The sequence below is a fragment of the Mercenaria mercenaria genome, chromosome 17 (assembly GCF_021730395.1).
Source record: "Mercenaria mercenaria strain notata chromosome 17, MADL_Memer_1, whole genome shotgun sequence".
NCBI classification, from domain to species: Eukaryota; Metazoa; Mollusca; class Bivalvia; order Venerida; family Veneridae; genus Mercenaria; species Mercenaria mercenaria.
Window position 1 is genome coordinate 12,940,416 of NC_069377.1, and position 20,914 is coordinate 12,961,329.

The 20,914-nt window shown below is 37.0% G+C and overlaps 2 protein-coding genes across 2 annotated transcripts in view; one reads left to right on the forward strand and one right to left on the reverse strand.

Annotated features, from left to right (window-relative positions):
* LOC123537206 (uncharacterized) overlaps positions 1-20,914 on the forward strand; it is a 48,096-nt gene that overhangs the window by 26,177 nt on the left and 1,005 nt on the right. The gene's annotated exons all lie outside the window — the stretch shown is intronic.
* LOC123536976 (uncharacterized) lies at positions 535-13,212 on the reverse strand. The gene is made up of 3 exons (XM_045320503.2): positions 13,134-13,212; positions 12,481-12,640; positions 535-1,142 (listed from the first exon to the last, which is right to left on the reverse strand). Exons 2-3 carry the CDS (start codon positions 12,503-12,505, stop codon positions 592-594), a joined length of 576 nt encoding a protein of 191 aa, XP_045176438.2. The 5' UTR covers positions 12,506-12,640; positions 13,134-13,212; the 3' UTR covers positions 535-591.

The window sequence follows — 20,914 nt, forward strand, 5'->3', positions numbered from 1 at the left end:
TTGCACATACAAATGAATGTTTAAATCAGGACTAGCAGTAGAAAAAGGTTTAAGACAGTACCTGGGCACGGATGAATGTTTCCAAATTATAAAAGCAAATTTGAATAAATTCTTTTTGTAATGACAATACGACAATACACCCGAAGCTGAATAACTGTCTGGTTGCTAGTAACAAAGATTTTAAATTTAACATGTTGTCTGGATGAAATGTCACTTTCGCGCCTTTGTTTGGGTGGTGGATTGGAAAATCACCGAAAATATCTACTCTCCGTTACAATACCAAGAGTAGACTTAATATAAACGTTTAGTGTATGTAAGACTAAATGTATGACGGATCGAATCCCCCTGAATTTTTATTAATCCTATAGAACAAACATAAAGATGAGAAATACGACCTCTGTACTCATTTTTAAAGTTTTTGCCTATCTTACGCCATACTGGAAGCTCATCTATCAAGTTTTACTGTAGTGCCGCTGTAGAAAACACTTTAAAAACATTAACTGAAATGCAGTACATGAAAAATTAAGGCATACATAATTATTTACAATTTTCATGATTGATTTTATTTTGTCTCAGCTTGTCATTACTTATTCAAGTCACATAATTATATACTCGCTCTGCAAAGCATTGACAATTCCATTCGAAGAAAGTATAATGTTTGTAAAGCTCACGATTTATATACAACCAATCTATCAATTGTTTTATACTCTTTGTACCCGCAGCAGATTTCATAAGTGTTATCCCGGAAAACCCCTCAAACCTAGGATTATGTCTAAACCGCTGTTCTACATTACATCTCAGTTTCGCTCTTTGAATTGTTATACAATCGGAATGCTTCTCGATTGACCAGTAATAGTTTTTAGTTGTAAAAACTATGAATTCATGGTAAAATACAGCCTTGGTTAGCTGAAACCAGCCAAGAGGACCTTTGTACGCTTGCACACTTTGTATCATTTCAGCTGCATCTACCAGCTGCGACATCTTTTCAACCAATTGCTCGTCTTCAATTTCGTAATCTGCACCAGTTCTCCTGTCTGCCTCTGGGTCAAAGTACATTGTATACTTCCAATTTTGATCAGTTTTTGCGCCTTGTTTTCCTGTTTTATCATGACTTCTAGAATCGCTGCTTGAGAAGGACATTTCTGCAAAACAAAATATTTACTAAGATATCAAATAATACCGTTTGTATCCTAGTTGATACTATAATATTTATTTTATTATTTGCAAATGGTTCATCCATAGATTTATTTAAAAGCAATTTGAGGGTGATGATGGCCCTAGACTAGAACAGTTTTAGTTTTAAGATAATTATGCAAGGAAAATGTCTGTGAAACTATTTTGAAATAGCATATTTGTACATTCTTCGTAAAGGGCCGGAAGTTTCTGCCAATGCGATTTTTAAGATTCAACTATATGCATATAGGGACATCTGACCACACCCCCTGGCGGCCATTTTTTTGACGAATCAGAATAAGTTGTTCAGTACCAATGGAACATTTGTGTACATCTATTTTAAAATTGGACCTGCTGATTCTGACAAGACGAATTTTAGTTTCCGGTATAAACATATAGGGAAAATTCCTCTGGCGGTTATGATTTTTGACGAATCCGAATAATTTGAACATTTTTGATAGATGGTCAAAAAGGACCACTTGTATTAAATTACTTTAAAATCGGGCCAGCAGTTTCATACAAGAAGATTTTTAAAGTTTCCACTATGTACATATAGGGAAAAGTAACCACGCCCTCTGCAGTCATGTTTTTTTTTTGTTTGTTTTTTTTTTGACAAATCGGAATAATTTAGAGAGTCCAACTGTAACCATTTACATGAAATTATTTTAAAATCGGGCCTGCGGTTTCACCAAGAAGATTTTTAAAGTTTCCAATTTAAACATGAATGGAAAAGTGACCACGCCCTCTGCGGTCATGTTTTTATGCGAATCGGGATAATTTGAACAGTTGGATAGAGGGCCACACAATGACCATTTTTGTTTAATTATTTTAAATCGGGCCAGCTGTTTCACACATTAAGATTTTTAGTTTCCACTATATTAGAAATTATACATTGTACCTTCGGAAAATCTTGTGCGTTAAAAAATCAAGTAATCTAGATGGACTATACGGAGAAACGGGGCGATACCCAATGTGAATCCAACGAAAACTGATCTTAATAAAATGTTGGTTAAAATTAATATCAGTAGATAATAACTGCTTGTCGAAACGCATGTATAGAACACTAAAAACTGATGCTGATAACGATAACTCTTATAGCGGAAAAAACAGGACCTATCAAATCAAATCCATTGTAAATGAAATCGGAATGACATACTGATTAACCAAGAAAATATCAACTTTCAAAATATTAAAAACAGAATCAAGCAGATTGGCATCTTATAGTCTTTACAAACACTCATTTCAACTTGAAGAATAACTTAATCAAGTAAATATTAGTAAATACAGAATATCACAGGCAAAATTTAGGTTATCTTCTCATAATTTAGCAGTACAATCGGGGGGATGTGAACATGTCCAGACGAGAAGAAAGACTGTGTCTAAATTGCAACATAAATGTAGTAGAAAAGAATTTCATTTTTTATTAGTCTGCTCAAAATATTACAGTTTACGTAGGAAATTTTTGAAACCATATTTTTGCCACTGTGTTCATAAGTTTGAAACATTAATGTATTCAACAAATCCTCTCACACTTCATTATTTATCTTAAAAGTAGTACCTATATTTTGCTACTAAGGAAGGAAAAATGTCTAATATCTTGTGCTTTACTTTGAATAGTTCGTATTGTTATTGCAATACTTTTTTCACCTATAAGTATTATCTAATATATTGTGTTTTACTTTTTAGCTCACCTGAGCAATGCTCAGGTGTGTTTTTCTGATCACTCGATGTCCGGCGTCCGTCGTCTGTCTGTCGTCTGTCAACATTTAGCTTGTGTATGCGATAGAGGCTGTATTTTTCAACTGATCTTCATGAAATTTGGTCAGAATGATTACCTTGATAAAATCTAGGCCAAATTAGAAAATGGGTCATCTGGGGTCAAAAACTAGGTCACTAGGTCAAATCAAAGAAAAACTTTGTGTATGCGATAGAGGCTGTATTTTTTAATTAATCTTCATGAATTTTAGTCAGAATGATTACCTTGAAATCTAGATTGAATTTGAAAATGAGTCATCTGGGATCAAAAACTAGGTCACTAGGTCAAATCAAAGAAAAACATTGTGTATGGGATAGAGGCTGTATTTTCCAATTGATCTTCATGAATTTTAGTCAGAATGTTTACCTTAATGAAATCTAAGTCAAGTTTGAAAAAGAGTCACCTGGGGTCAGAAACTAGGTCACTAGGTCAAATCAATGAGGCTGTATTTTTCAATTAATCTTCATGAAGTTTGGTCAAAAGGATTGTCTTGATGAAATCTAGGTCAAGGTTGAATATGGGTCATCTCGGATCAAAAAGTAGGTCACTAGGTCAAATCAAAGAAAAACCTTGTGTATGCGATAGAGGCTGTATTTTTCAATTGATCTTAGTGAAATTAAGTCAAAATAATAACCTAAATAAAATCTAGGCCGAGTTTGAAAAGGGTCATCTGGGGTCAAAAAGTAGGTCATTAGGTCAAATAAAAAAAAAACCCTTGTGTATGCGATAGAGGCTGTAATTTTCAATTGTTCTTTATGAAATTTGGTCAGAATGATTGACTTGAGGAAGTCTAGGTCAAGTTGGAATATGGGTCATCTGGGGTCAAAAATTAGGTCACTAGGTCAAATCAAAGAAAAACTTTGTGTATGCGATAGAGGCTATATTTTTCAATTGATCTTCCTGAAATTAAGTCAGAATGATTGCCTTGATGAAATCTAGGTCAAGTTTGAATCTGGATCATCTTGGGTCAAAAAGTAGGTCATTAGGTCAAATTAAAGAAAAACCTTGTGTATGCGATAGAGGCTGTATTTTTCAATTGATCTTCATGAAATCTGGTCAGAATGATTGCCTTGATAAAATCTACGTTTAGTTTGATTATGAGCTATCTGGGGTTAAAAAGTAAGTCACTAGGTCAAATCATAGAAAACCCTTCTGTATGCGATAGAGGCTGTATTTTTCAATTAATCTTCATGAAATTTGGTCAGAATGGTTGCCTTGATGAAATCTAGGTGAAGTTCGAATATGGGTCATCTGGTACAAAAAGTAGGTCACTAGGTTAAATCAAAAAAAACCTTGTGTATGCGATAGAGGCTGTATTTTTCAACTGATCTTCATGAAACTTTGTCAGAATGACAGCCTTGATGAAATCTAGGTCAAGTTTGAATATGGGTCATCTGGGTTAAAAAAAAACAAGGTCACTAGGTCAAATCATGGAAAAACCTTGTGTATGCAATAGGGGCTGTATTTTACACTGGATTTTCATAAAATTTGTTCAGAATGGTTGCCTTGATGAAATCTAGGTCAATTTTGAATATGGGTCATCTGGGATAAAAAACAAGGTAAGGTAAGATATTTTTCGTTCAAATTTAGTTAATACGGTATATACTGTGGTCTGTAATATATCACGGGAAGGTAAGATATTTTTCGTTCAAATTTAGTTAATACGGTATATACTGTGGTCTGTAATATATCACGGGCGCACCAGCTCTGTTTTACGTCACAGCCTTTAAGCATTGCCTAGTCATATTAGAATAAGTTGTAAAAAAACAAGCGTTTTTAAACATCGATGAAATTCAGGCAGCATTCGCACCATGCCCTTGAAACGATGATTTGTTAAATTAAACATCATTTACAAACGCATGATTCAAAGATAACCTGTATTTTAGCATCCTTTTGCAATATCTCTCCTCCAGAGTCAGACATAGGTAAATGTCAGTCTGTGAAATCGGTCTGCATATGCAAAAATTATCACAATATCACGACATCACGACTCGCGTACAATAAATTAGACTACTCTAAAGGCATAACTCACTTATTTGTATTCATTTTTTCACACAAAGATAATTTCCGAATAGTCGCCCCCCCCCCCCCCCCCCCCCCCCCCCCCCACCAACCCACAAAAAAAACACTACCTACCCTAATTTTTTGAGCATGTTTATACCGGAAACTAACATTTTGTACGCCTTAGCCCGGCCTAGAGTTTCACTATACATAGAGCTCCGAATTCAGCTATCCCTATCGGGCCTCTGTCAGAGCTATATTTCCTTCCATTCAAAAATATGCAATATAAGGTTTCAGCTTAAATATGTCCAATATACACATTTTGCCTAAAATCTGTTTACTTCACTTACTGATTGATATCTTTGCTGCATTTCTACGAAGTCGACTCTTTCGGGAAGGTTCGGATTAATACTTTTAAACCCTAAATACGTGCATGTTGAATTTGACTACAATACATCATGGGGAATATGCAAATTTGGTAGGTCAATGATAATGGTGATTACGGGAAATTCCACGATTCACGAGCTACTCGAAACTAATTTTCATAGATGCGATTGTACTGAAAGAATTGCCGTGTTTTGAATAAACAACAATAGACAAAAGTTATTTTAAAAAGAAAAAGTAAACTGACTCACTGTTATTCTTCCAAAGTTGTAGGCCTAATCCCTTCAAAATTTACAGATTTCATTTAAACTGTCTGTCTCCTCGACGACATCTTAAGTCCGGACTGACTTCGTCGATCATCTCGATGAATTCCAGTCACCGATCGCACCATGCTCTTGAAACGATGATTCATTGAATTCAACATCATTTCCAAAAGCATGGTTCAATGATAACCTGTAGTTTAGTAGATTATCCTAACTGAATTATTTCCAGTCTTCTATATCCAGTTCTTTTAGCAGTCATTTTCTATCAGTTTTAATAAATATGGTTAATCTCTATGTCCGCGTCCCGGTTGTTACTGTTTCACATCTCCGATACAGGCAACGTATGAGACAAATGACGTAAGAAGGCCGAGAGCTTCATGCAAATTTACATGAGGCGCATATGGGTATCTTTAAATAACGAAAGATACATACAGTATACTGAACTTTCATTTGTCAGGGCTCTTTCTCCGGACAGTTTATTTGTAACATAGACATGTCTAGAAATATGTTGCAACGAAGGTTTTAAAATTAACATTTTAATAGAGGAGGCGAGTTCCGTTTTGAAGAAGCAGTAATAAATCACTTTCAGTCTTGATAAAGAAATTGTATTTTATAGGTATCATTCCTTAATTTAATTTTCGACTCGTAACATTACATTTGTATTGTTAGAAGAGTATAATAAATTATGAGTCATGTATGCGCATTTGTATTGTTAGAAGAGTATAATAAATTATGAGTCAATAAGGTTTAAATAATTAAAATATGAAAATTTTGGGACAAGTAAACATTGATGTATAATTTCTTGTAGATCTAAAAAAAAAGTTCACACGTTGAATAAATGTCTTGGTTATTAAGAATGAAACAATAAAGAAATAATTTACTGTACAGCTGAACTTATTTTCATGTTGAACAGATGTCACTTAAGTCAGCGATAGTAAAGACCTCCACTCGACGCACCCCCCCCCCCCCCCCCCCCCCCCCCCGGACGCCCACTTCCCTTCCCTACAACTGCGTCTTCGAGGCAAGGATCCTTGCACTATTTCAACACGTACAAAATTTTTCGGCGGCAATTCTGCACGTGTCTTCCATGCGATCCCTTCGTTAATGACAGCCTGCTTATTAGTCCCCTACTGGTTGAAAACCAGTTTCGGGGACTATAGGAATGCGCCTTTCCGTCCATCCGTCATTCTGTCATTCCGTCCGTTCGCAATTTCATGTCCGGTCCATAACTCTGTCATCCATGAAGGTATTTTAATATTACTTGGCACAAATGTTCCCCATAATAAGACGACGTGTCATGCGCAAAACCCGGGCTTAAAGGTCAAGGTCACAATTGGAGGTCAAAGGTCATCAGGGCTATTTTTCCTGTCCGGTCCATAACTCTGCTATCCATGAAGGGATTTTAATATTACTTGGCAAAAATGTACGTCATAATAAGATGATGTGTCATGCACAACTTTCAGACCCCTAGCTCAAAGGTCAAGGTCACACTTGGCAGTCAAATGTTAACATGGCATGAACAGGGTCTGCTTCGTGTCCGGTCCATAACTCTGTCATCCATGAAGGTATTTTAATATTACTTGGCACAAATGTTCCCCATGATGAGATGACGTGTCATGCTCAAAACCCGGACCCCTACTTCAAAGGTCAAGGTCACAATTGGGGGTCAAAGGGCAATAGGGGTTTTTTTCCTGTCCGGTCTGGAACTCTGTCATCCATCAAGGGATTTTAATATTATTTGGCAAAAATATCCCCCATGATGAGGCGACGTGTCATGCGCAACACCCAGAACCTTAGCTTAAAGGTCAAGGTCACACTTGGAGATCAAAGGTCAATGGGACATTTTTCCTGTCCGGTGTATAACTTTGTCATGCAAAACAGGATTTGAATATTTCTTGGCACAAATGTTCACCACTATGAGATGGAGTGTCATGCGCAAGAACCTGGTCCCTAGGTGGAAGGTCAAGGTCACACATAGAGACCAAAAGTCAGATACAAGAATGACTTTGTCTGGAAAACTTCTTAATGCATGGAGGGATTTTGGTGTAACTTGGCATAAATGTTCGCTACCATGAGACGGATTGTTGTGCCCAAGAACCAAGTCCCTAGGTCTAAGGTCAAGGTCACAATTAGAGGTCAAATGCCAAATTCAAGAATGACTTTGTCCGGAGCATTTCTTCTTTATGCATGGAGAGATTTTGATGAAACTTGGCACAAATGTTCACCACCATGAGGCACTCTTGTTTATAGAATTATGTCCCTTTGTTTTACTATAAATAGCTTATATTGTAACTTATTTATTACAAACCGTAGGAAAAAATTGAGACCAGTTTTCTGTGGTACAACATGCATGTTACATCCAATTTTTAATCCAAATGTTTTGTTATAATATATTGTATATATAGTACAATATTGTTTATACATTATTAACAGCTATCAGTTCATTATGTTATACTGCAGTAGAGAAAATTAGGTGCTTTCCAGTAGGGGACTTTGTACTACATGGCAATACTTCATTCACTTGTTTAATTTTAAATTTTATGTGATTTTCCCGTCCTAGATGGAAACAGTTAGCATACAAGTATGACTTTAAGAGAACGGAAATTTCCATAGAGATATAGCGCATGTTCATTCATATTAGATATAGCATTTGCAATTTCCCGAGGGATTGTTTATGTCCGAGCCTATGAGACAGTCTGCAGATGTTAACACACGGGGAGCGCTGGTCTAATGGTTAAGGTGTCGGTCGCTCAACATAGGGTTCGTAGGTTCAAGCCCCACTGAGGTCACGACCGCATCTTCAAATCATGACACTAGTAGAAGTGCTTTTTCAGGAAGCGGACTCGAGAGTGGATCAAATAAACTTTTATTACAGTCAAGCTAAAATAAATCAGTTTTAACTAACACCTTTGTATATTATGGGAAAAAAAACATTACATGCTTCCCCCACGATACTGGTAAGATACGTATCTTAAACATTAAACCCGTTCCGTGCCGTCCTTAAAAAGCAAACAGTTCCAGTTAAAGGTTTTACACAATGTTATTTTCACGGAACACAGATTAGCTATCATGAAAGTGTCAAGTATGCAAAAAGAAAAGAGAAACCCTTGCCCATCTATTCTGGGTTTGCGATAAAGTCAAATAACTGATGATATGGAATGAAATTCAAAAGATAGCTGAAAAAGTATCAAAGATAGACAGGGGAACTGCATACACTGTTGCTCATACCGATATAATCACAGGTACAAAATCGCCTATAATTAATGCACTAATGTTCGAAACCAAATGGCAAATATTGAAATTTAGAAATAGTCACAAATTCAGTTACAACGCAAACATGCGTTTCAAAAATATGCTATAATGCAACATAAAATACGGTAAAAACAAATATGACGACAGAAGTATTCTTGACGCTGTCTATTGCAAGGGAGATAACAGCAGACGTACCTATTGATAGCGGGAACATGTTTCTCTCCCCTTGTTCAGGTGTACCTCACACATGCTTTAACATTTCGTTTCGATAACGTATTGTGACAACGGGAATATACAACGTTTGTAGTCACCTGAATCATGATCATAATCATTGTTAATAAGATATTAGATAGGATATAGAGGTTTCATGTTTTTTGATTACTTTGTTTATAAAATTAGATGTATGTGTTTAATATTGTCATTGTACTTGGCAGGTAGGGGGTGCGCCTCGACCCCTATTCTGCCTATGACGGGGCAAATGAGGCCTAAAAAAGTGTAAATGAATAAATCCGTTTATTAAACCTCATGTTCTTTACGCGCATTTTAATTTATGGTCAATCAAGAATTGAGAGCAGTCACTTTAACCATACCCGGATAGCAGCACAACAGATTAAAAAATATCCAATCATCCATCACTATTTTTTAATTAGCTTAAGAAATTAAGTTAAGGTTTTATGTTCTGCAACAGATAGGCATTTCCCCCCACAGTTCCAAAGAAACCCGTGGGAAACCGCACGTTTGACTCGGGTCCCAGTGATTTACATATTTATGACGTCATTACAATCAGGAGAAATTCGTAAAATGGCGGCCGCTGTTTGAAAACATGACATAATCACAGGGTGAGGAAAACGTTTCTCTTGCAAATTAGAAGCGACTACACTGATTCAAATGGCATTCATTACAAAAAAGGCCAATTTATGTTTATTTCTCTTTATACAAAATTTTCCGAAATCTTTGCATGGAGTTCCATAGCACATTCTAAATTCTCCTTCTTATATTGATATTTTTTGACAGGCGTGGCCTTTCACGTCAAACGGCAGCATATCAATACATGCGATTAGCTGTTTAGACGGAATAGAAGCTATGACTCTGGTTTCACTGTGCCTAACGTATCGTCGGAGGTCCATTATTCGTCCCTGTCCTTGCATTCGTTACCATTTTGTCCTGTCTCGCCAGATTTTGATGATGCGCGCGCATACCGTGGGAAAATTTTTTACTATCGCGTACATTTTACGGTCGAGTAATTTTCAAGCCAATATGAGGTTTAAACAGGTATTTATCGCTAAAATAGTTGATTACATTAAAAAATAAACATTTTTCACTAATTCCAAATAGCATGTTATAAAAATTTCCTTGGAAACAAAGAAATATTTGTTTTTAAACATTTCTTTTTCTGTACATCTGCTTTGTTTACATTTTATGAATGAAAGTGACGTGATTAAAAAATTAAGTAGAAAATGTCCTAACGCCAAACCAAAAAATATTGAGTCCTTAGCATAAAAATAAGAAACTATTTTTTTTTTGGTAGGCTAGACCTCAACAAGTAAGGCCTAACTACAGGCAGTATTCTGCAACTGCTTTGACTGCTGCATACCAGCAATGTGATGAAAATAAAATGCCAGTTAAGAGGGCAGCTAGGACATACAATGTGCCGGTTTCAACCCTCAGAGATAGAGTTCTGGGAAAGGTTGACTCGGACACTGTTGCCAGTGGTAAAGCCCCACTATTAACCATGTTTGAGGAGGCAAAGCTTGCAGAACATTTTAAGACCAAGCAGTTTTCAGAGAATACCTGTCATCTCATTTTTTTGAAATATATACAAGGACGAGACGGTCAGAAAGTTCTTTTAGTTGTTGATGGACACAAGTCTCATATTTCTGTTGGTATTTGTGAATGGGCTTTGGAGAGAAGTATTGTTTGTTTTGTTTGTTTTTTTTTTTTTTTTTTTTTTTTTTTTTTTTCATTCTACCAGCCCATACAAGTCATATTCTCCTGCCATTGAATGTTTCTTGTTATGGACCATTCGGACGAATGTACAATGCTGAGTGCCACAAGCTTATGCGGCAGACCCGAGCGACAATCACCCGTTACATTATTTGTGAACTGGTTTGTCGTGTTTATGTCAAGGCTTTATCTATAGAAAACATGCAGTCAGCTTTTAAACGTACAGGTATTTATCTGTTCAATCCTACTGCAGTACCAAAGTAGTATTTACTGCCTGCTGAGGTGTACCATGAGGATAACTCAGTTCTAAGCCAGGACAGTCAGTCAACAGTTGAAGATGGCATAGTCATGAATGCTGAAAAAAGTGCCCTTGAAATACTTGTAACTAGGGAAAAGCAACTGAAAGTCATTAAAACTGAAAGTACAAAGAAACCAATAAAAGTTATGAGTACAGTAAGATTGTGGCAAGTAAAGAAATAAAGAAAGAGGTCATTGAACAGATTATTGATTAAAGAACATGAAGAGACAATCAAGCAGAAAATGTCTACATGTACTGGTTGGGAACCAGTATCCGGACAGGACTAGTTTCCATGTAATAACCGCTTAATTTCGCTGTTATGCAGGTAATTGTTCCATCTAGATCATTTAGATGTTTGTTCTCCATGTCTAAAACGAACCACTATATGACAAGGCTGTATAGTGTTAGGTTTTATGATGATATCTCACGTATGTTTACAAAACAACTTTCTGTCTTTAAGTTAACGGGGCACGAAGATAGCATTGCGCATGCGCGGTAGTTTACACAGGTCGAGGTATCAAGTGGGGGAGAAATAATTAAACTACATATTGATTTTCTGCTGATAACATGTGCTACTTTTAGTTTCACGGTAACAGTTACATAAAAAGCAGGACTGTCGATTTTTGCACTGATTTTATTCTATAACTATTAGAATTATCAAGAATTCGTGTTAGATAAAATTCGAGCTTTTATAGTCAGCCTCTGTTTGCTTTCGTAGCTGCCATTGAACGTAGGGTTATGTTTCATGTGCATTTTTTGGAGAGATTCATGATAAAGAAATGTGTAAAAATAGTTTAGCCTAATTACTAAATTACTTGTTTCGATACCAAAATAACAGCAAAACATCGTCAAAATATTTGTCCGGATACTGGTTTACCTTAAGGGGAAAATAACTTCTTTTTATGACCCCTTTTGAGGTCCGATAGAACCCATAATTTTACGTCGCAATGCGATGCAGATGACAACATCGGATGCGGAAGGAGCTGAAGTTTGTGCAGTGTGCGCTTCATTTAGATCTAGGTCAAATATTTTTTTAGGAAATAATAGAGCCCAAGTACGAAACTGTGTCCGGCTACTGGTTCCCAAACAGTAAACATAAAGTACATTTCATTTTGTATCATTAAAAAAGGCCAAAAGAGTAAGGTCACCAAGGACAATGTTAACTCTAGCCTGTCATGTTTTTGAAATATTTCAATTTTGAACTAGATCAACAACCTGGGCCGTCCCACATCAATCTTATCTCTTAGATTGAGACATATGAAAGTGACATTGATGATGATGATAATGATGATGATGTCACTTGTGTGCTGTGTTTGCCACCTTTTCACACCAGCTGCCATTTCTAAAACAGTGTGATACAGTGTTGCTTACTAAGTGGGCTCAGTGTGATGGCACCAGAAATAACATACCCTGCAAACACTGGGTACATCTCATTTACTGTTCAAAAGTCAGAGTCATCAGGCTCACAGGCTGGGTGACAAGTTTTTCTGTCCCTATTCTATCTATCTTTGTATACGGCTGGACTCCCCTCACGGGTATAATAGCCGGGTAATAGTCCCCACTGTATGTCTGAGGAGTAAAAATGTTTAAAGTGAAAGAAATACTGTTCAACTGTTGTAGTTTTAACAAAGTTACATGTTTCAACGTTCTTATTAATTTCTATTCTAGGACGTTAGACCTAATATGAAAAGTTTGGCCTGATTTTTGTGGCACGCGTCTGGTGACGTTATACGGACCATAAAAAATGGCGGATGTAAACTGTCAGTTACATAAAAAAATCATTTTCTTTGGTGATTTGTGATGCGTTCAGGAGAAAATTCGTAGTGGATAAAGGGAAAAGGATATATTGATCAAGTAAGTGATTTACATTTATCACCCTGCCCTTTTTATAAATCTTTCTTTTGCAATAAACGCTTAGGGACGAAAAATGGTCTCTCGAGGATATTTTCGTTAAATGCCAATAGATATCCGTTTAAAGCAATTTCTGACAGCATACAGTAAATAACAGTTAAGATACAATCCTTCTTTTACCAAAGTACAGCGAATTGAAAACTTGACCTACCTTTTTGGCACCGATAATTTAAAGTTCGTCAAAAGTTTTTAAAACTTGAACCACATTCAGTGTAAACATCCAAAATGGCGCTGGGTGACGTCACTGATAGCGTGATGATTATGACGTAGATAAAAGGCATGCCAAATCAATTAAAGACCAACTATGACTTCAGTTATTGCGAGGGTCGTTATTACCCACAAAAAAATTGCACTAGTTTGTTTTTGATAAGTTCTAAATAAAAATTAGGGTACTGCAGTATAGGCAGTTCATGTTTTGTGTGTAAGTCAGAGAGGGTGCTTCTTTATAGATTATTTTTGTAATTTTGAACAGCAAAACATTTTGGAATAGATCTATTTACTATTTTGGAAATTTTAGTAAAACTGACCGGACAGTAACATTTAAAAACAATCAAAAGCAAGAATACCTCCTCCAAAACCCAGACATGTCCTAAAAATAACACTCGGGCTTTGAATTAAGGCTCCATTTTCAAAGTACAATATAGAATCTAGTTAATTACGATTTGGATTATATCAGGGCACCGCAGTTTCTTCCGCGAAGACAGCTTCAAGGTGATTTCAGACAGGTATTCATTTGTTAACATCAAAAAGATCCTAATCGTATGTCTTTTGAATAATACAGTATAGACATGGGTGGATCCAGCCGGGGGGAGGGGGGAGTCCACCTAGAATCCTAGGATTTTCAAAAATAATGGTCAAAACTTTTAAAGCTGCATCTTCACAGTTGAACAAACAGTACAAAACTCATATTATAACGTGCTGCGGCACCGAGAATCCAAACATAACTTGCTGTGCATGGTAAATTCAATTCAAGGATAAATGAACTTGTCTAGAACGTTACACCCCTATATCTATCGGTGATTTAAAATGGTATGATTTTTTCATTGTTGTTCATCCGTACCCCCACTATGCTCGTTTTCATATCATGGGAAAATTGGTAAAATAATAATGGATTTCTAATTTTTGAAGTGATGATTACATTTTTGATGGGATTCAGATTCTTGTTTTTTTTACTCTAAAACGCTCGAAATTTACTCTCCGTTGACCCCGAGAAACAAAACTTTTCCAGGGAGGCCCCCGTACACCCACCAGCAACAGGGGGATACCCCTCCCGCACATCCCCCATCTGGACCGGAGAATAAAAGTGTTTGTTCACACCCTTCAGGGTGGGGGCTTGCACAAGTTGTATTGGAAGGCAATTCCAAAGCACTATGGCGGCTGGAAAAAAGAGAACTTATAGTTATTACAGGGAGTGTGGATCTGGGTATAGGAGTGGGGATGCATATGTCTTGTTAGACGGGATGGGGGCTGACATAGGGAGGAACTGGTACAGCAACCAGACCATTCACTATTTTGTAGAACATAAGGAGGCGTGAATCAGATCTCTTATTTTCAAGGGTACGCCATCTCAGCTGACTTAGCATGTTTGTGACACTGCTGTTAGGGAAGTAGTCATGATTAACCCATCGCGCTGCCCTCCGCTAAATCATTTCGATCTGGTGGATGTTATATTGGGTATAAGGGTTCCAGACGCAGCTAGCATATTCCAGCTGTGGCCTGACTAGAGCTTTATAAGCTTCTTCCCGAACTTTTTGGTTTTTGCATGGGATATTTCGCTTAATGAAGTTAAGTGTTCGGGTAGCTTTGGACGTGACTAAATTGATGTGTTTATTCCAGTTAAGATCTGAGGATATAGTGACCCCGAGATACTTTGCATCAGGATCTGTTTCCAAGACTTGGCCATGGATTGTATACTTTGATTTTAAAGGGGTTTTTGACCTTGTTATGTTTATAACTGTGCATTTTGAGGGGTTAAACTCCATGTCCCACTTTTATTTTTTATTTTTTGTTGGGTTTAACGTCGCACTGACACAATTTTAGGTCATATGGCGACTTTCCAGCTTTAATGGTGGAGGAAGACCCCAGGTGCCCCTCCGTGCATAATTTCATCACGAGTGGGCACCTGGGTAGAACCACCGACCTTCCGTAAGCCAGCTGGATGGCTTCCTCACGTGAAGAATTCTACGCCCCAAATGAGGTTTCGAACCCACATCGATGAGGGGCAAATGGTTTGAAGTCAACGACTCTAACCACTCGGCCACGGAGGCCCCACCATGTCCCACTTACTTTCCCATAAGTATAACCTATTTAAGTCTTGCTGGAGGATGTTTTCTTGGGCAAGACTATTTACAGTTCGATAGACAGCAGTATCATCGGCGAATAAACGGACCTATTTAATCAGATTTTCAGGCAGGTCATTTATTTAGAGTAAGAATTGAAGGGGGCCTAGGACGGAGCCCTGTGGGACTCCGGGCGTTACTGGAACTTTATCTGATGCTTCACCATTCACAAGGACGGATTGGCGCCTGCCAATCAAGAAAGACTTGACCCAGTGCAACGTGGTGCTCTGAACACCATGTTGATGAAGTTTGTACAGAAGTTTCAGATGGTTAACCTTGTCGAATGCTTTAGAGAAGTCCAGAAGGATTAAGTCCGTCTGGTGGCCTTGAATTAAGTTACGAGATAGATCTTCTACAAGTTCGAGTTACTGAGTTTCGCATGACCTTTTCTCTCTGAAACCATGCTGTAGGTCATAGAGGATATTGTTAACCTGGAAATGCTTGGTAATATTAGAGGCTATGATGTGTACAAAGAATACAAGTTAGGGATATAGGCCGGTAATTTGCAGGATTGCTTTTGTCGCCCTTCTTAAACAGAGGAGTGACATTGGCCTTGGAGCTTAGTGACCAGTGGTGAGATTTGCTCACTAAGATTTTTCAGAAGGATCGGCTTAAAGACACTGATTCTGGTATGCCTGGTATGTGGCCTATGAAGATGATAAGGTCTGCGTATTGGCGATAAGGGCCAATACACAAGTCAGGACCATTGGTAGACTTGCTTCTGTTTATCATAATAAGCTACTGTATAGCTACTGTGCAGTAATTAAATTGCAGGTGATATTTCTCACCTTTATAGCAAATCAGTTCTCACCTTTATAACGAGTTTAGACAGCTTGATTGAATTAGGGCTAAATAAACAAAGTGATAAGATACAACAGTGTTTTATCATATTTTTAATAAAGTAAGTTTTTTAACAATTACATCTCATTATTGCTGTTTTTTATTATCAAAAATATAAAAAAATGCATTCAGGCACATAGCTTTTAGAAGTAATAAATTATTGTGTATTTTGAACAATGATATATCTTTATTGCTGGATTTTATTATACATAAAAGAAAGTTAACATTATTTAGACAACACAAGAGGAATTAAGCATTTTTAATATATAACATCCTTCTGTCTATATACCTTCTTTATCTGTTAAAAATGCAACTGAACGCTTCTTTAATTTCTAATAAAATCCAGCAATTATCTTTTTTTTTTTCGTTTTTATTTTGTTACTTTTGATAAAAAGATCATAATCATTGAATAAACAAACTTGTAATTTCTCTTATTAAGTTTTGAATAATTATTTTATAGTGAGAAATGCTTTGCTATAAGAGTTATAATTTAATTGGCCAGGACATTACTCAACATGACTGAGCAATCAAATTTAGTATCTTATCAATTAAAATAATTTTGTGTACATGCTGAAAAAAGACAACAGCATTTCAATTAATAAAATACAAAACACAGGAAATAACCAATTTACCTGTAGGCAATAAAATTTATGATTCTCTGACAATAGTTAGGCTACATGTCAAGTCTACAGGGGTTTTATGGACCCTTATCAGACTGGACCAGACAGGATCTTGTATATTGGGGATTAAAAAGTCTGGTATTTTGGGGGGGGGGGGGGGCACTTATATAGGAGATTTTCTTTGTCTTTAAGACCATCGGGACCACATGCTTTCTCTATTTTTAAGGGACGAGAGGAGTTTCCGAACACCATTTATGCCGATAGTGACCATTGGCATTAGGGGATATTTTGGCTGGTAATCAGTTGGTATAGAGAGTAGAGACTGCACTTTCATTTTACAGAGTTGGCCTAATTTGAGAGGTGACATTGGGGTGAATACAGATTGGAATTGACGACTGTGAATATTTTGGACTTCTTTTTGTCATCCGTATGAAGTTGACCTTTTTCTAGAAGAGGGGATATGCCTTGGGAATCTTGCTTGGCATTTTTGGCAAGGGAGAAAAGTTTCTTGCGAGAGAAGTTTTGACCTGTTTGGGGGTTATCCGGGTCATCTTGATATTCAAGGACATAGTCTATGTAGCTGTCATGAGCTTGTTTGATATTTTTCCTAACAAGATTTTTTAAATGTATGTAAAGTTGTTCGACCTTTGGATTAGTGCTATTTTTGACCTTTTGGAACATCTTATTTCATTTTCTAATCTGACGTTTAATGCTTTGGGTAATCCATGGTAGTTGGGGTCTTGAGCCTATTCTCTTGGTTGGAATGAATAGATTCATACCTTTAGATAGTACCTCTTTGAATTCTGACAATAGGTCTTCAACTGACCGTGTGTTGTAACCTTTAAACAGGGAAGGGGATTTAGACTTTATGAACTGCTGAAATTTTGACCAGTCTGCTTTTTTATATTAGTGAACTAGGCGGGGTATCATTTTATTATCCCCCGACGAAAGTCGGAGGGATATAGTTTTGGCGTTGTCCGTCCTTCCGTCCGTCCGTCCTTCCGTCCGTCCGTCCGTCAGTCCTTCCGTCTTTCCGTCCGTCCGTCCGTCCGTCCGTCCGGAGCCATATCTAGGAAATGGTTGGGAATATTTATTTAAAACTTCATATACATGTTCACCACAATGAGTTCTTGCGGCCCGTCAAGTTTCAGTCAGATTGCCCAAGTAACACCAGAGTTATGGCCCTTAGAAGTTTCTAGTGTTAACTATATAGGGTACTATAAATATGGCAATTTCTGCATCATAAATTTTGATATATTTGACCTAGAACTATGAAACTTAAACAGAATTTAGATCACCATAATGTGGTTGTGTACACACAATTTCATTTGGATTTATTTGTAAATTAAGAGTTATTGCCCTTTAATTGTATAAAAATCCACATATTTGTACATAACAAACTTACCATTTGGTAGAATTTCATTAAATTTCTTTCATTCTTTTCCATGAACATTTATTGTAAACATGTGAAGTTGTGTACCCACACCTGGTCACCCCCTTACCTTGATCACACACCTCCCTCCTATCCCCCGACCCCCACCTCCCAAAAAAAAAAAATTCATTCCTTACTTTTTAGATTTTTTTCAAACAAACTTCATATACATGTTCACCACTATGAGGTTATGGGGCCCATCAAGTTTCAGACAGATTGCCCAAGTAACACCAGAGTTATGGCCCCCTCCCAACCCCCCCCCCCCCCCCCCCCCAAATTGTTTTTTTTTTTTTTTCATTTCTTATTTTTGATTTTTTTTCAAACCTTCCAAGTTGTACCATTCCCCCACGTCACTTCTCCACCCAGTCATGCCCACCACTGATCATGCATCCTCTGCCCCCCCCCCACCCCCCCCCCCTCCAACTTCACCCTTTTACCTTTTTTTTTTCATTTTTAATTTTCAATCAATATTTATAATCAACATGTGAAATTTTGTTTCCTCTCCCGTTCCCCTGCACCCCCACCCCCTAAAAAATATATATTTCCATTCCTTTTTTTTTCTAAATGTTCAAACCTTCAACATGTTAAGTTGTGACTGCACAAACCTTGCCCTCAGCCATGTTCAAGATATCTTACCTGTGTTCTCTTAAGGACATCTGATCTTTTAAGTTCAAATGTACATGAACTTGTAAAACAGCAACACCTGGTGCCAAACCACTCAAAGACAATATTTCATTCCAGTTAAACTTCAAGCTCACATTTCAATTAACTGCATTTAATTTTAAAAGCTAACCTTATTACAGTAAGCATATCCCATTCAAAATAAATTCTTTAGTCAGGATCAAAGTATCATACATTTATTATGTACTCTTTAATTAAACATTTGTTTTCTGTTAAATTGATTTTGACTAATGAAATTATTTGCTTCTTATTAACATCCTTAACTTTTTGCCGGATATATCTTTTTGCCATTCCTCACCACAAACCCTTTCGGCGGGGGATACCAATTCATCGAATTTGCTTGTTGAACCTTGGCTTAACATCTGAGTACACTTGTACAATATCATGATCAGAAATTCCCATAGTGTTTACATGCTTGACCAGAGTTGGGTTTGAGGTGAGGAAGAGGTCTAAAGTGTTGTTTAACATTGTAGGAAAACTGACCGTTTGTTGGAGGGAGAAATCATTTATGACAGAGAGAAATTCTTCATAAATTCTACTGTGATAGCAGCCAGGTTTCAGAGTTGGCGTGCCCTCGTGGTCCCAGGACAGTTTTGGCAATCTGATCATCTTCATTTCTCATTTGGTCTTTCACCATGCTGTTGTCTATCTCATTGTTACCTTTTGAAGTGCTGATGTTGTCATTCCGAGGAAAAATTTCGACATCGGTATTCTGTTTATTCTGATTGAACCTCTGATAACAAAGCCTTTACAACTACTTTGTCAGAAAGTCTACCGTATTGTTTGAGATAGGAATAGCTGGGGGGGGGGGGGGGGGGGGGGGGAGAATACCCACAGGAAAACAGTGGTAGAATCGGGTGTAAAATGTTGGCATTTTTTAAAATTCCTTTAAAATTGTACAAAGTTTTTAATAAGGTTGAATAGTTATTGCAGCACGTGGGTTTTAACGATACATCTTATTTGATTTAACCAAACATCGTGTTTTAGCTTAAAACAGTTTCGGAATTTTAGTGTTCGTGTGTAAGCCTTAGCTTTGCTCCGAAGCACGAGTCTGATATATGCCCGCAGGGTGAGCACACATCTACCGAACGAGGATAGTAAGTTCGATCCCCGGGCGCGGCGTACGTGACGATTGATTAAAAAATATTGTGTCTGAAATCATTCGTCCTCCATCTCTGGTTCATGTGGAGAAGTTTGCAATTACTTGCGGAAAACAGGTTTGTACTGGTACAGAATCCAGGATCACTGGTTAGGTTAAATGCCCGTCGTTACATAACTGAAATTATGTTGAAAAACGCCGTTAAACACACACACACACACACACACACACACACACACACACAGCGGTTTTTAATTCATTGTGTTTAAACGTAACATAAAAGTGTGCTGAATGTTTTCTCTGTATGATTAAAATATTTTGTTGTTTTTTTCTAATTAATATAATTTTATGCGCCAACCAATGCATTTGGTTGGGATCGGATCCAGCATGAGCAATAATGTACCTATATTATGCTTTCTGTTATTTAATAATATTCATTTCTATTATAAAAATAAGCGATGAGTAACTCATTTCAAATAGTGACCATCTTCAATAACTTATCATTCAACTCATGTTATGAAATCATCAAAGCTAACTCAGGTTTCTTTGGCAAAATTGCTATATGTCCTTCAATGTGATCATAAGTTATTGGAAATAGCGTTATACGAAATATAATGAGACATATTGAAGCGGACTATATACATGTGTATAAATTTATTTTCAAGAATCACTCATGGACAAGTTGAACTTTACGAATACATCGAAGAAGATAACGAAGAAATTGTAGCGAATAAAAAGATACTCAATGACGCATTGCCTGCCCACTGAGTAAGATTTCATTTCTGGCTCAGACTGACAACCATGTTACGGTAAGTAAAGCAAAGGAATTAAAAAAAATAGTTAATTACTTATTGTTAAGCGGTCTTTTGCCACACGCAAAACGCGCATGCGCATTGATATCGAAATACCTGGTCAAACAAC

Coding starts and splice junctions, on each gene's coding strand:
- LOC123536976 (XM_045320503.2), bottom strand. CDS start 12,505: ATGAGATGTACCCAGTGTTTGCAGG. Junction 1,143..12,480: donor ATGTACCCAGTGTTTGCAGG/GTATGTTATTTC, acceptor TTTGTTTTGCAG/AAATGTCCTTCTCAAGCAGC.